General features: G+C 48.1%; 2 protein-coding genes across 2 annotated transcripts; one reads left to right on the forward strand and one right to left on the reverse strand.

Moving 5' to 3' along the window:
• The first annotated feature begins 38 nt into the window (after positions 1-38).
• LOC125510568 (general transcription factor 3C polypeptide 3) lies at positions 39-3,177 on the forward strand. The gene has a single exon (XM_048675785.1). The coding sequence runs from the start codon at positions 277-279 to the stop codon at positions 3,001-3,003; it is 2,727 nt and encodes a 908-aa protein (XP_048531742.1). The 5' UTR covers positions 39-276; the 3' UTR covers positions 3,004-3,177.
• Positions 3,178-3,474: 297 nt separating this feature from the next.
• LOC125510570 (stem-specific protein TSJT1-like) lies at positions 3,475-6,132 on the reverse strand. Its single transcript, XM_048675786.1, has 4 exons — positions 5,817-6,132; positions 4,238-4,478; positions 4,028-4,148; positions 3,475-3,914 (listed from the first exon to the last, which is right to left on the reverse strand). Exons 1-4 carry the CDS (start codon positions 6,020-6,022, stop codon positions 3,727-3,729), a joined length of 756 nt encoding a protein of 251 aa, XP_048531743.1. The 5' UTR covers positions 6,023-6,132; the 3' UTR covers positions 3,475-3,726.
• Between the last annotated feature and the right edge of the window lie 10,181 nt (positions 6,133-16,313).

A 16,313-nucleotide genomic window follows, 5' to 3' on the forward strand; every position in this document is an offset into this window, starting at 1 on the left:
AAATGGAAGGCGGCCACGCGGTCACCCCGCGCTCTCCGAGAAGACGAAGCTGGTGCGGCTCGGACGGGGTCGCCGTCAGGCTCGGGTGCGGTCGCGGTCGCGGTCGCGGTCCGGGTCGGACCCGAGCCTGTGTGTTCAAGGGCTCAAGGCCCACTTTGAAAGAGGCCCACTCTCCTTCCAAGGTTTTGGGTGATCCACATCGCTGCTCTAGTCCCCGGCTCTCGCCGCCGGCAGGAGCGACTCCTTCTGCCGCTTTCCTCGGCCCGTGCTTCGGAGATGCCGGCGACGGAGGAGGAAGGCGCGGCGGCGGCGGCGGCGGCGGGGGCGGAGGAGGAGGCGTACGAGCAGGAGGACGGGGACGGGGAGGAGTACGACGAGGATGAGGAGGAGGGGTACGAGTTCGGCGACGCGGCGGACGCGGCGCAGTGCGTGGAGATGGCGGAGCGGGGGCCCGGCGGCGCCGTGGCCACCGTCAGCATCCGCGACTTCGAGGCCCTGGCGGCGCTGTCGCGCAAGCGGAAGGCCCTCCCCGAGGAGCCGCCGCAGGGGGACGAGCCCTCCAAGAAGCGGAGGCAGCAGGGCGAGCTCTCCGAGGCGGAGTCGGCGAACCTCTTCGACCAGCTGATGGAGGGGTTCGGCCTCCGGCGGAAGAAGCGGCGGCGGTCCAAGGACGGCAAGAGGAAGGGGCGGGCGAGAGGGCGGAGGAACCGGTGCAGCCCCGAGGTCATCAAGAAGCTGGGCGACGCCACCCTGCTCTTCACCGAGAACAGGTTCAAGGAGGCCATCCCCATCCTGCACGAGATCGTGCGGATCGCGCCCAACCTGCCCAACTCGTACAACCTGCTCGGCAGCATCTACAAGGAGAATGGCGAGATCGACAAGGCCATCAACTTCGTGATGCTGGCCGCCTACGTCTCGCCCAAGGACGTGTCGCTGTGGAAGAAGCTCATCGACCTGGCTCTGAAGAAGGAGGATGCTGCTCTGGCAAGGCACTGTGTTATCAAGGCAATGAGGGCTGATCCGGAGGATGTGGGGCTCAAGTTTGATTGCGCCAACATATATCGCACCCTTGGTGACTGCCACAAGGCCGCGGAGATATACGAGCAGATAGTCGGGATCCATCCTTCCAACACCGTCGCTCGTAGAGCGGCGGCGCAGATGTACAGAGACTCTGGTCAAATTGATAAGGCGATTGATTTGTTGGAGGATTTTATCAATGCTCAAACTTCAAACATCGACTGGGGCCTTCTTGATTTACTGATATCCCTTCGTCTGAGAAATGATGCCCATGGTGAAGCTCTTAGGCAGATCAAGAAGGCACAGCTGGTGTTGGGATCTGGACACAAATTACCAGTACGATTGCAGGCGAAGGCAGTAATCTGCCATGCTTATCTTGGAGATATGAAACATGCTGAGGTGTTCCTTCAGGATGTGCATCTGGGGCGTTCAAAAGAGAATGCTGATATGGTTAAGGAGGTCGCCAGCACTCTTCAAAGTTTGGGGCAGTATGAGTATGCACTAAAATTTTACTCGGTTATGGAAGACGTTGCTGTTCACAATGATGGTAGTTCATATGTGGAAGCTGCTCGATGCTACATGGTAATGGGGGACAAAGGAAAAGCTATTCATTACCTCTATAAAGCTTTAGAAGGGATGGAGGACAATGTCGATGTACGGATAACCTTATCTTCTCTTCTCGTTGACGAGGATAAGAGTGATAAAGCTATCACTGTGCTTTCTCCTCCTGAAAATCCAGAGTTGCAGTCCGCTGATATCCCGGATCATCAGAAACCTTGGTGGCTTCATGGGGAAGTAAAGATGCAGCTTGCCAAACTTTATTACAACAAAGGCATGATGGAGAAATTTGTGAAAACCATTTTTCTTCCCATTCTCGAGACACTGGATATCGAGTATGCTAATCGAAAGGTCAAGATGAATAGAAAGCTTACAAATGATGTTCTGCAGGAAAGAACTAAAGTGCTGGGGGAAGCGCGTCAAGACAGCGTATTTCAAGGATGCAGGCCTATAGCATCAACTGCAGAGTTAGTGAAGGCAAACAGAGCAAAGAAATTGCTAGAGAAAAGGGCAGCAGAGTCAAATGAAGATACGATAAGAGATGATACACGGAGAGCAAAGCAGAAACCTCCTCTTCCTGGTCTGCTCACAAATGTGGAGAACCATCAGCTTGTGTTAGATCTCTGTCGAACACTGACTTTGCTTCAGCGATACTTTGAGGCGCTGCAAATTATCAATCATGCTCTTAAACTTGGAAATGACCCCCTCTCTGATGACATCAAGGAGGAACTCCGGTCCTTGGGCGCTGAAATTGCATACAGAGCTCCAGATCCCAGTCCTGGTTTTGATTATGTCCGTTATGTAGTTCACAAGCACCCGCAATCCATCTCCGCATGGAACTCCTACTACAAAGTGACATCAAGAGCAGAAGAGAAAGGTCATTTTAAGTTTCTTCTTCGGGCAAGAAGGGATCCCAAGTGTGTGCCCCCTAAAATCATATCTGGGCATCGATTTACTGCTATCAGTCAACACCAGTCCGCTGTTCGGGATTATCTGGAAGCGTACAAGCTGGACTCGGAGAATCCTCTAATCAATCTCTGCGTTGGTTCGTCCTTGATTAACCTCTCCCTGGGCTTCAGGCTTCAGAACAAGAACCAGTGCATCGTCCAGGCGTTTGCGTTCCTCTACAAGTGCCTGTGCATCGGCAGCAACAGGCAGGAGGCCCTGTACAACATAGCCCGGGCTTACCACCATGTCGGGCTCAAAACCCTGGCGGCCATCTACTACGAGAAGGTTTTAGCCATGGAGGTGGAAGATCACCCCATACCCAAGCTTCCATTCGAGGAGGATTTCCATGAGCACCAGGCTCTTAGGCCTGGCTACTGCGACCTCCGGAGAGAGGCTGCGTTCAATCTGCATCTGATCTACAAGGAAAGCGGAGCAACTGATCTGGCAAGAAGGATCCTCAAGACCTACTGTTCTATTTAGGAATTGGTCGTTTATTTATACTATATACAAGTACTTGGCCTAGTCTATGTGGATGCTGCTACGCAACATTTCCATGTAATCATGAAGGCAATCAATTTTTCATTGTGGAGTCCAAAAGAGATTCTAGACTTTGAAATGATCCTCCTCTCAGGTTTTGTCACAGTGGTTTCAGAATGATAATATGTCTGTTCCTTCCAATTTGATCATGAAACAAAGTGGATGGAAATCATTTACACCCTGATTGGATCATCGTTTCAGAGCGATAAAATATACAGACCTCTATCCGTCGTTCTTTTTCCAGGCGGAAATCACGTTGTGGCCTGTGAAATACACCTGTAAAGTAAATACGGATGTAAAATGTTACACCCATACCAAGCGGAGCCTTACTGTACAACATAAAGTACATGAAAAACTGCCTAAAACAAAAACACTAGCTGCAAGCTAGTAACACGATACAAAAGACAAACAAACTAAGCCTTCACTGAACTTTATTTATTGAGACATATATAGGGGGGCTGATAAACCTCTACCACCAGGTGGTGGCATCAGAGTTTCTTCGAGTATCGGTAAACTTACAGCAGTATCATTACCCATCAGACAGTACATTTATTGAAACAGCATTGTCTAGAGCGTTGTAAACTGCTCAAAAATAAAATGCAGATGCAGTGCGGTGTCTCAGCGATTCAGTGTCAAGATTGGCAGTTTACAACAAGGGTCATCGAGCTAGAAGTGGTTAGACCAATCAGCAGCACTACCGACGCGAGGGATCCCCGAGTCCTTCTTGGCCTCACTGTCGACCTTGAAGGTGGAGCCGCACATCTGGCCCTGGCTGTCCACACGTGGCACGGCCTTCAGCTCGTTCAGCGGGTGCTCGAAGCTCTGCAGCCCTCCAGATGTGGTGTAGAAGCAGCCTGATGATCAACGAAAATGTAGTGTCAAGATGATTAGTGCCGCAGCTGAATTATAGGGATACAAACAAAGATGAGAAGGGTGAACTGTGGCAACGCTGCTCTTTGTAGTGTACCTTTGGGGAATGGCGCGAATGAGTTTCCACAGCCTGCCTTGAGAAGCTCATTATCGTCAGAGAACACAAGGTGGTCTTCAGAGTCAACTCCCCAGAAGAAGGGGATACTGCCATCAGCATCCTGTTCAAGAAAAGCGGTTGTAACTCAAAACCATATTCAACTACGGGTTAAAAATTTACATCCTTTCAGAAGAGAGATGATCTACTCACAGCAGCGACGAAGGTGGATTTCGACACGGTATCGTAGAGGATGAAAGCGAACCTTCCACTGAGATCTCTCACGACCTGGCTAGCTGGGAGTGGGCCCCTGTCCCGGAGGGTTCTGTAGGCCTCAATCAGGATGGTAACCTCATTTGCTGTCTTGCTCAGACCATAGTGTTGCTTCAGGTTGCCAATGTTCTCAACATGTCCTTGGAACAGGCAAAATATGTCATTTACAGAACCGAACATCCTGGATACAAGTGCAAAGACAAAAATACAGAGTCAGGTCAATATACTCAGATAGAACAACAATTCTCAGGATCACTAATAAGGTAGAAAAGAAATTCCATGTTACTGCTATTTGTTGGAATCACTATACATGCCTAAAAAGACACCATCATGTGAAATTTTTTCTACAAAGGCAACAAAACGATGTTACTGGAGTCACATCAATGTTTCATTATGTTATTCAACTTGGCAGCCCAATACTGCTAGTAGGTTTGACAAGTATGTTGTCAGCAAGCATGATAGTTAAGTAAAAGTTGCTTCCCTGTCGAAAGAAAAATTGATCTTCACTTATGAGTTAGTTTAATGAGGCTCAGCTCCCAAGTGGTATGCGCGTTCGTTGCACATGACATGTTGCTAGTACCGTATAAAAAAGAGCAATAGTCACCACCATCACCGGTGGGCCGGCTGACAAATAACAGTTGATTAACAAGTATCAATTGACACGTAATCCAACTGTGGACAATGGTAAGATGGACATGTGCAGTATCAGAAACTTCAATGTTACTTCCCATTTTCATGACGAATCGCCAGACAGGGATGCAAAACATAGTGTAGGAAAAATAATGGCATATTATATCTACATAAAGGGTTCAGGCAAGACTCCAGTTCCTCACATCACAAGAATTGTTGAATCTCTTCACGCTGGAGCAAAATCATCGGTGTTGAATAACACGGTTGGACCCAGAAGAACAGCAGGAATCAAGCCAGCTCCAATGGGAAGCTGGATCTTTGACTGTTTAAGCGCATAACATTCAGAAGTACTTGCAACCTTGGGCTAGAGCTAAGCGTTCGCTAGATTGTTTCTCTGGGTGCCACTAAGCACAGCTCAGAATAGGTTCCCCAATCTACAAGCCTACTCAAATGATCAAATAAATGACTGCTCAGCAGCCGGAGGAAACTAACTCAGTTAAGCCGTTCCTAATTTGGACAGGATCTGAACATATATACGAAACAATGATTAAATCAGAAGTCAATAACGCGTCATAATGGTGCTGTCACATAACTTATGTTGCAGATCTGATGAAGAGTCTGGCCTAGAATTTACGCCACGGAGCCCCCGACTACAGACTAGAAATCGCCGGAAAGCTCCAAAATCAGCACGCCGCTGAAAGCTACATCTCTGGCTGGCCTGGCCCGGAGAAACCAAACGAGAAAGGGAGATCTCCGCAGGCCCAAACGGGAACCTCCAAAGTCCCAGCGAAGCGATCGCGTCACCGGATCAAGCGCCACCCGACAGCACTACAAGCACCGGCTTACTGGTAGTGTTATTGAGCAAGGCTAGCGGATAACGGAGCAGTACCTGGGGACGAGGGGGTTCTTGTTGGCGGAGGAGTAGGCGAGGGCGCCGGCGGAGCCGAGGCTGACGGTGACCGCGGCGTCGTTGGCGGCGGCGAAGCCCTTCATCAGCGCGGCCGCGCCTCCGCCCCCCGCCGCCGCACCGGCCGCCGGCGGGCTGCGGAGGCCCTCCGGGCACTTGGCCACCGTCTGGTCGAACACGGCCAGCATCTCGGCGACGTGCGAATCTCTCCCCCCTCTCTTTCCGTGCGCTGAGGCTGTGCTGTCCCCGTCTCCTTTGTCTGCGTGCCGCGGTGCGATCTCACGGCGACGCTGAATGGCCACCGCAAGTCAACTGATATAGGGCGCTCGGTTTCCCGTTTGGCCCCTTGGTCGGTCGGTTGGTGGGAAATTCCCGGAGCTTTTTTGGTGGCCGCCAATGGTTTTCATGTCTCGGCATTCGTTTTCCTACGTGGAGTGTAAATAATAAAGCATATAAAATCCAGGAAAAATCGCAAAGAATGCAAAAAGGTTGGCCGTTTATTATCTTAGATTATTATCTGGTTGTATCCGAGGGCAGTTTGGTAACTTGGGTAAATAATAACCGTCCTGGTCCCTGTGGGGTATTATCCATTTTTTTCTGGTTGATTGATTGAAACCTTATCCAGTCATTATCGACGTGGAAAGCCTGGAGGGTCTGCCGGGTATCCCGCGGATCGGATTAGATTAAGCGCGTCCAGCTATGAGCTAATCTATACATCTCTGGTGCCGTGAGTAGAGGAAGAGGAGAGCCATCGTTTTCAAAGGTAGCACGGGTCGACGTCCACGTTTCCAGACGCGTCGTCGTGGAAAACATCATCTCCGATCGTGCTTTCTCCCCCAGATTTTTGGTGCGCAAGCGAATCAACCTGTGGTTGAGTTGATTAGGTGGACAGTGGTATTCCCAACCCATCAGGGTTTAAATCCTGGTGCTCGCATTATTTCTGAATTTATTTCAGAATTTTCGGCGATACGCTTTCAGTGGGACGAGACGTTCTCGTCGACGACGAGGCGCCTACGGTGACTTAGTAAATCTCAAGATGATATGCTGGCTCAGTCTTTCGGAGGTGCTCATAGGAATAGGGTGTGCGTGTGTGCGTTCATAGGGGTGAGTGTATGCGCGTGTATATGAGGATTTGTGTCTGTACCGATGCTCAAAAAAAAGATCTTTGGTGCGCAAGACCCAGTTTTTTTTCTTTTTACGTCTCCAACACGGATCATCAAAACATCCGTAAATATTTGGATCAAGTCGGCCAACGTTGTTAATCATTCGATGCGGGATTGGGCAGAACTAGTCCGCACGTTCGACATTCTATGGACTGTCCCAAATCGGAAGAGGAGCTCTGTGGGAGTCTGGGCGTCAGCCACGTTGGACTCCAACACCTCGGAGCTACCTAAAATCTGACTCGGAGGCTGGAGACCATCCATTTTCACAGTCCTGCCATTCTTTTCACGTCAAAGCTTGTCTGTTGCGCCTCGATCTCCTCTGTCCCCGTCTGTTTCACCGTCCACCACCGCTGCGATGGATCCGTCAGTGCCCTTCGCGATCTTTGTCGTCCTACCAAACCCACAGAATAGCAAGCTTGAGTGAGAGGGCCGCCGAGCTCCTCCTCCACAGTGGATCGCCGTACCGGTGCCACCCAGCCAATCACAGCCCTGGCCCGCCCAGTACAAGTCACCGTACTACTATGCCGGCCATCTAAATGGTCAACCCGACACATAGCAACCGACGCAGCGCTCCGCCGCCTCCTTCACCTCCGCCTCCAGTCATCCTCCACAACACACCGTCGAACTCAACAATGACTACATGGTCACTGAGTCACCAACGCTCATCCGACCACGGTTTTCGTCCGAGAAGCCCTCGTCCAACAATGCCCGGTAAAATAACACAACATGAACATAGTTATTGTCATCGTATTTTGTAGATATGTTTGGAAAAAAACTCCTTCACTTTTTGGTTGCATTTGCTTTGTGCGCCAAGGGCACAACTGGTCAGCTGGTAATATAATGATTGGTTGAACTTTTATATGTTGGTTTCTATGCAATCTTTTGTAGCTTATGTACGAGTGCACACGATGCATAGGGCAACACTTAAGGTGCTACAATGTGTTACAAGGAATGTAGGATGGGAGACCGGAGTGAGAAATGACTGTTCCCTAAGTTCATGAATTGTAACATAGGGGAGTAAAAGGGACCCCGGAGGAAGTTGTGGCAATAGTTGGGTTTTTATCTTAAAGGATCTTAGTATTTGCTTACTAGAAAAACAATTATAAGTACATGTGAGGCTCGGCATAGCAGCATGTTAGCTTAGGTTCCTCCCTAGAAAATGGAACACTTACACTTATCAAGGCAAGCACAAGGCCCATCTTAGGGCATCTCCAACAAGGATCCCTAAAAACGAACACTGTATCCGTCTACGGACGCGTCCGGACGCACCCACAGACAGTATACAGGAGCCAACCATCCAACCGTGACCGCATAAATTTCAAACGTGATTTGAACAAACCAGACGATTTTCATGGCAAACCTCATGATTGTCATTTAAAATGGACCAAATTCATTACATTTTTTTACATATTTTAACTCAACAAAAGCGTATGAGACTTTGTTAACCTAATATAAGTGATCGTCGAGCGTGGCGGCGTCTTTTCTTCCCCATGTCTAGCAAGCTTACTGGTCGTGAGCCCCGAGAAGTGAATTTGCAGGAGGGGGAGAATAAGTGGCTCATGTGGCACCCAAGCCATGGTAGCATCCCATGTCCTAGTTTTCCTTGTTGGAGTCTGTCGTGTCGACAACATCATACGTGGACGGGCCAGCCTCGTGGTCGTGGTGGCAGGGTGCGAACCGTGGTGGAGGCGTGGCTGACACGGAGCTGGCGCCATCCGCGGTCGCCTGCACCTCCTCGCTGATCTCTATGGACATGACGTATCTCTCCACCCGCAGGATGCGCAGCCACCATCGCTCGCGGCGGATCTCATGGGTGTTGCGCATGGACTGGTACAATGCCCGCTGCTCATCCAAGAAGCCCAGGTCCTCTGCGACCATGGCCACGACGACATCATCATTCGCCTGTTCGCCGGTGATTTTCCCTCCGCGAGCCAATGCTCGTCGAGGAGCTGGAGGTTGTAGCCTTGGTCCTCATGTGCCTACCGGAATGCCAACACAGAGCGACGCTGGCTGGTCTGCCACCATGATTGACGGGGGCATCGTATTATTGTTGGATGCCCCCTCCATCATCTAGTACTCGTCGTTAACCTCCAACGAGTTTGCTGGGAGGCTGGCCTCATATTGCGCATGACAGGCCTACCAGCTGGCCGCAATGCCATCTAGCTTCTGCTTCTGCTCCGCCGAGAGGCTCTCCCACATCCCTCTTGCTGGTTGTGTCGAATGAGGAGGCGACATTCAAATAGCGTGTGCCGACCAGGCCAAGCGGCAGGCAGTGTCAATGTGGCACCGAAGTGGGTTTCTTGTCCGCCATGCCTGTTTAATGCTGGCAGGCGAACGACGAGAGACGGTTTGAATGTGGTGCGGAGCCGTCCAGTCACGTTTGTTCATGCATATCCCACATCAGAACAAGTGTGGAGACTGGGCAACACTCTCGGTCAGTGCCTCGCTTCAATGTTGCCTCCAGTGAGAGGTCGCGTCTGCTTTGAGCCATCATGAATGTGGCGTTGACGCTCTAGAGCGTCGCACATTGACCGACATGAATGTGTGGCAACCGCTTCGCGCATGGGAGTGGGTGGGGGCGGGGAGTTTTTTGGGTGGGTCCGGGGTGGTAGGCGAGTATGTGACAGCGGTCTGGACGCCCGCAAAGCCCCCCTGGTTTGTGTCCGATTTACAGGAAAACGGAGGTCCACACCAGTTCGCGGGCCGATGCGGTACCGCGTTGGATGCAAACTATGTACAGACAGCTACGTCCAAACGTACGCATGCATTTTCAGGGTTCGCGTCGAAGATGCCCTTGCAATGCAATGCCTTGTAAGCCCACATAGTGAGATAACCCTAAGTGACATTGCGGGCTAATTGACGATGACATGTACCTAGGGTAGGGTCTTGCGCCTGACCTATATGCCCTACCCAAGGACACTACACGAGAAGCCAAGGCTTACGAAGATAGAAAGAAGATACCGACTGTATTCACCTCAGAGTGCAATCCACTCGACAGAAGATCCACTCGACCATCCAAATTCCACTTGACCGTCGTCATTCACTCAGAATACAAGAATCCACTCGAAGGACGGAAGACCTAGGGTCACCTCTAGATAGCAACGGTCGGTCATTCACTCTGTCACCTTAAAGATCATTAAATGCAGGTGTTACCAGCAGCGTTCATGATATTATACTCTCATTGAACCCTTGTGTTACCGAGGGCCGCGAGGAGTCGGCGTACTCTATATAAGCCACCCCTCCCCTCTTGCACAAGGGTTTGCACCCCCTGTAACTCAACACTCCAATCAACAAAGCCTCCGCGGCACCGAGACGTAGGGCTGTTACCCCCTCCGAGAGGGGCCTGAACTCATAAATCAGAGTGTACAACCTCGCCATAGCTAGGCACTGCCCTCTCCTACATACCCCCCATCTCTACTGTCAGATTCGTTCCCACGACAGTTGGCGCCCACCGTGGGGCAGGCGTCTAAGCGACTTCCGGCGAGGTTGCGATCTTCGATCTCCATCGACATGGTTTCCGGCGGTGGATTGCCCTTAGGCCACAAGATCTGTCTCGACGCGTTCACCTTCATCACCGATGATTCGGACTGGCTCCGGGAAGCCCTCCTCGATGTCGAGGCGCTCCCTATTCGCAGGGCGGTGCACTTCCGCGCGAGTGCTTGCAACGTCCTCTTGCGGGAGCCGTCGACTCAGTATCGGTCAGCTCCCGTGGCATTTTCCCATCCCATTGCTCGTCGTCGCAAGCGATCCGGTCGCTCGCGCCTCCAGCGGTGGGTAAAGCACGCGGTGGCACGTCAAACATCCACTCCTTAGATCGCGGTGATTGAGCCTGATGAGTCCCTTTATGGCCTATTCAATCTGTCGACTGGTCATTCGAATACGCTTTCCGAGTGTGAAAGCAATGACCTCGCGGCAGAGGTCCTCATGGTTGGCTCCCATCATAGCCCACCAGGATTTCCCCGCGGCGGTGGAAGCGATAACCCGTCGCATGGCGAAGACGAGTACTACCCGCGAGCTCTTACTGTGGAACAAAGAGAAGAACTACGGCGTAGAGATGAACAGGATCTCCAGACGAGCTTGGATACCACATGTAGGATCGAAAGTATGTCTAGAGGGGGTGATTAGAGTACTTGACCAAATAAAAACTTATCCTTTTCCCAATTTTAGTTATGGGCAAGTTTTAGAAATTCTACCAAGTCAAATACACCTACACATGCAAGTCTAAGAGTTGTGCAGGAAAAGTAAAGACTTTGCATAAACGTAAAGGAGGGATTCGATATTTCAAACACAATGAAGGCACGATGATTTTGGTGTGATTCCGATAGGTGGTGCTATCATATGTCCATGTTGATGGAGACTTGAACCCACGGAGAGTAATGGTTGCGCGAGTCCATGAAGGGCTCCACCCACGAAGGGTCCATGAAGAAGCAACCTTGTCTATTCCTCCATGGTCTCCGTCCACGAAGGACTAGCCTCACTCGAGTAGATCTTCATGAAGTAGGCGATCTCCTTGCCCTTACAAACTCCTTGGTTCAACTCCACATGATCTTGGAGGCTCTCAAGTGATACCTAACCAATGTAGGAGACACCACTCTCCAAAAGGTAATAGATGTTGTGTTGGTGATGAACTCCTTGCTCTTGTGCTTCAAATGATAGTCTCCTCAACACTCAATCTCTCTCACACAGATTTGGCTTGGGTAGGAGAAAGATTGGAGTGGAAAGCACTTGAAGAGGCTAGAAATCAAGGTTCAAATGGTAGGAATAGAATCTCTTGATCTCAACACATGAGTAGGTGGTTCTCTCTCACAAAATGAATGGTGGAAGTGTGTTTCGTTCTAATGGCTCTCTTGGAGAGCAGGTGGGGTGGAGGTGTATAAATAGCCTTTACTGAAAATCCAACTGTTACACTTTTGTGACCCAAATCGGTGAGACCGAATATTAAACTTGGTGAGACCGATTAGTGTAAAAGATAAGAATGTGCGGTTTTTGGTGGGGCCGAAGTGGAACAACTTGGTGGGACCAAAGTGCAATGGCTAGCGCAGAACCCAGTTTTGGAATTTCCGATTATTTCAACTCGGTGATTCCAAAGTGAAACAATGTCATCACAGAAACTTGGCACTGCCATCTTTGGTGGGATCGAGATCCTTTTCGGTCAAACTGAATTGCTAGGGCTTGGCAGTAGCAATGGTAGTGGTCATCTCGGTGGGTCCGGATGGGATATTTTCGGTGCGATTGAGATAGGAAATTAGGGTTTGGACATATGTGTTTTGAGAAAATGACTGATGGTTTTTGAGTAATATCACTAAGCACTTGAGGGTGATAAGTTTTGTTATGTTTTGAGGCTCATGTTTCCCTGTACTAACAATGCAGCTGAGTATGAAGCTTTGCTACATGGACTCCATATGTCTAAGGAGATGAACCTCAGCTGGGTCAGATGTATGGGCGACTCAGACTTGGTCGCTTAGCAAGTTTCTGGGACTTGGGACTCCAAGGACCCCCTCATCACGGCTTGTACACATGCTGCGATAGTCATCGCAGGACACTGATGACCCACAAGCATACGGGATCAATTGTAGATCTTTTATATAAGTAAGGGTGTTGAAGCCAACGAGGAACTGAAGGAAATGACAAGTAGTTTTCAGTAGGGTAATGTCTACAAGTGCTGAAATTGTAAGTAGCAGAGTAGTTTGATAGCAAGATAATTTGTAACGAGCAAGTAACGATAGTAGTAACAAAAGTCCAGCAAGGTAGCCCAATCCTTTTGAGGCAAAGGACAGGCCAAAATGATCTCTTATGATAAGCAAATCGTTCTTGAGGGTACACGGGAATTTCATCTAGTCACTTTCATCATGTTGGTTTAATTCGTGTTCGCTACTTTGATAATTTGATATGTGGGTGGACTGGTGCTTAGGTGTTGTTCTTACTTGAACAAACCTCCTACTTATGATTAACCCTACCGCAAGCATCCGCAACTATGAGAAAAGTATTAAGAATAAATTCTAACCATAGCATTAAACTTTTGGATCCAATCGGTCCCTTGCAGAATAGCGCATAAACTGGGGTTTAAGTTTCTGTCACTCTCGCAACCCATTATCTAATTGCTACTCCACAATGCATTCCCTTAGGCCCAAATATGGTGAAGTGTCATGTAGTCGACGTTCACATGACACCACTAAGGGAATCACAACATACATACTATCAAAATATCGAACACATATCAAATTCACATGATTACTTGCAACATGATTTCTCCCGTGACCTCAAGAACAAAGGTAACTACTCAAAAATGATAAACATGCTCATGATCAGAGGAGTATTAAATAGCATATTGGACCTAAACATATAATCTTCCACCAAATAAACCATATAGTAATCAACTACAAGATGTAATCAACACTACTAGTCACCCACAAGCACCAATCTATAGTTCCGGTAACAAGATTGAACACAAGAGATGAACTAGTGTTTGAGAGGAGATGGTGTTGTTGAAGATGTTGAAGGAGATTGCCCTCCCAAGATGGGAGAGTTGTTGGTGATGATGATGACGATGATTTCCCTTCTGGGAGGGAAGTTCCCCGGCGGAATCGCTCCGCCGGAGGGCTAAAGTGCTCCTGCCCAAGTTCCACCTTGAGACGGCGGTGCTCCGTCCCGAAAGTCCTCTTCTGATTTTTTCTAGGTCAAAATGACTTATATACCAAAAGATGAGCACTGGAGGTGGGCCGAGGAGGGCACAATCCACCAGGGCGCGCCTGGGCTCCCTAGCGCGCACTGGTGGGTTGTGCCCACCTGGTGGCCCCCTTTGATAGTTATTTGCTCCAATAATTCTTAAATAATCCATAAAAACTCTCCGTGAAGTTTCAGCTTGTTTGGAGTTGTGCAGAATAGGTGGCCTGACGTAGCTTTTCCAGGTCCAGATTTCCAGCTGCCGAAATTCTCCCTCTTTGTGTATACCTTGCATATTATCAGAGAAAAGGCATTAGAATTACTCCAAAAAGCATTATTATGGATAAAATCATTTTAAATAATAGTAAGAAAACATGGTGCAAAATGGACGTATCAACTCCCCCAAGCTTATACCTCACTTGTCCTCAAGCAAAAATCGAAAATCGAAAAACATGTCCACATGCTTTGAGAGAGAGAGGTGTCGATAAAAACAAAATACGGACATAGAAGCATCATGTTGATTATTATAACAACAACAAAATTAAACATAGGACTTTCATCATAGACTTTTATCATATACTTCTCATGAATAAGTAATAGTTCATCACACAATCGAAGTATAAAACAAAAACTCTATTAGAAACTAACAAACTATGTTCTCAGTCAACTTTGCAACTACAATTCATCATCTTTTCAGGAAGGGTCACGTGTCGGAGCCTTTAGGCAAGTCCACATACTCAACCATCATATTGTCTTCTATGATTGCTAACACTCACCGCGTACACATGAGCAAAATGTTTCAACCGGACACATAAAAAGATAGGGGCTTATGGTTTCGCCTCGCAACGTACTCACCCCAAGGGTGATGTCAACAATAATAACTCATGCCATCCATATTCAACTGGACATATGTGCCTAGATCTTTCCTCACCACATGATGCTTGCCAAAGGAGAAAAATAAAAGGAATAAAGAGAAAAACTTTGACTCTTGCATAAAAGTAATAGATAGGCCCTTCGCAGAGGGAAGCAGAGGTTTCCATGCGCTTATTTGTTTGTATGCTCAATCCCCTAGTGCAAAAGAACGTCACGTTACATTGCCCCTTATGATAGTGACCTTTATTATGCAGTCTGTCGCTTTTATTCTTCACCATCACAAGCTCATGCAACGCTCAATTTTCTCTTACACTAAATGATCTCACACTTTTAGAAGCAATTTTTATTGCCTTTTTGCATCGATGACAACTCACTTGAGGGATCTTCCTCAATCCCTAGGTAGGTATGGTGGACACTTGAAAATAAGATTTGGGTTTAAGGGTTTTTGGGTGCACAAGTAGTATCTCTACTTAGTGCAGAATTTTTGGCTAGCAAAGATAGGGGGCAAGCACCACATGTTAAAGGATCCATAACAATATGACTTCTATGTGAATATGAACAAACATAAATCATTACGTTGTCTTCCTTGTCCAACGTCAACAATTTTGGCATATAATATTTTGATGAGGGCTCACAATCACAAAAGATTTCTAGGATAGTATATTCATATGTGAATCTTCTCTTCCATTATTAATTCTTTCATGAATTGCATCATTGACTAATGCTATGTTTTTCAATCTCTAATAAAATTTTCTACTTATACTTTTCCTTATGTGGTGCCATCACCTACCATAGGATTAGTATATAATTTTACTGATTTATTTCCTTTATATTTTCCTTTCTTATTTCTTTTCTTTATTTGCAACATGAGAGTAAAGAAAGGAAAAACTCACATTAAACTTTATTATATAACTTGCACACGATTACAAGGATAGATCACTAAGCAAACTCTCGAAGAAGAAAGGATCGAACTAAACTTTTATTCATCTAAAGCAAAAGATCAAACTAAAATAAGTAAAAGCAAAAAGATAGTGGGATGATACGATACCGGGGCACCTCCCCCAAGCTTGGCGAAAGCCAAGGGGAGTGCCCATACCCGCTACTCAGTTCTCCTTTGGTGGTGAAGAAGATGATGGTGGTGATGAAGCGATCCTATCCTTAAGGATCAAGAGATTCTCCAATCTACAGATGACACTCTGGAGGTGGGTGATGTGCTCTTGATGCAGAATATTCTCACGAGTGAGATACTTATTTTGTATGCGAACTATTTCAATGATGCGAAAGGCTTCAATCTCAGCAGGAGTAAGATGAGTAAGGTAAGGTTTAAGAATATCTTCCTCCTCCTCCTCAGCTGGCAGCGCTTGTTCGAAGACCCGAGGTTGATCTAAGGTAATCTCCTTGCTCTCATCTCCTCTGACGGCTTCCGCGGGCTCTTCTCTCTTCAGCTCGATCTTCATCAACAAAGCATCCTCTTCCACGTTGTTGGAGGAAGAACAAGACATGATGCCTGGCTCAACAGATTTGACAGAAAACAACAAGAAAAAAGAACAGGGGATTTCTCTGCGATACGGTGATCAACAGGTTCGGGAAGTATATATAGATTTTTTTTATCTTGGAGGACAAGCATACGGAAGAAAAACAGAGTACGGAAGGTGTCCCAGGTGGGCACAACCCACCTGGGGGCGCCAGGCAAGCCTGGCGCGCCCTGGTGTCTTGTGCCCACCGGGGCACGCTTCCTGGAAGTTTCTTTATTTCCAAAATTCTAAATATTCCAAAACTG

This window comes from Triticum urartu, chromosome 5 (genome assembly GCF_003073215.2).
Source record: "Triticum urartu cultivar G1812 chromosome 5, Tu2.1, whole genome shotgun sequence".
In the NCBI taxonomy this organism is placed as follows: domain Eukaryota; kingdom Viridiplantae; phylum Streptophyta; class Magnoliopsida; order Poales; family Poaceae; genus Triticum; species Triticum urartu.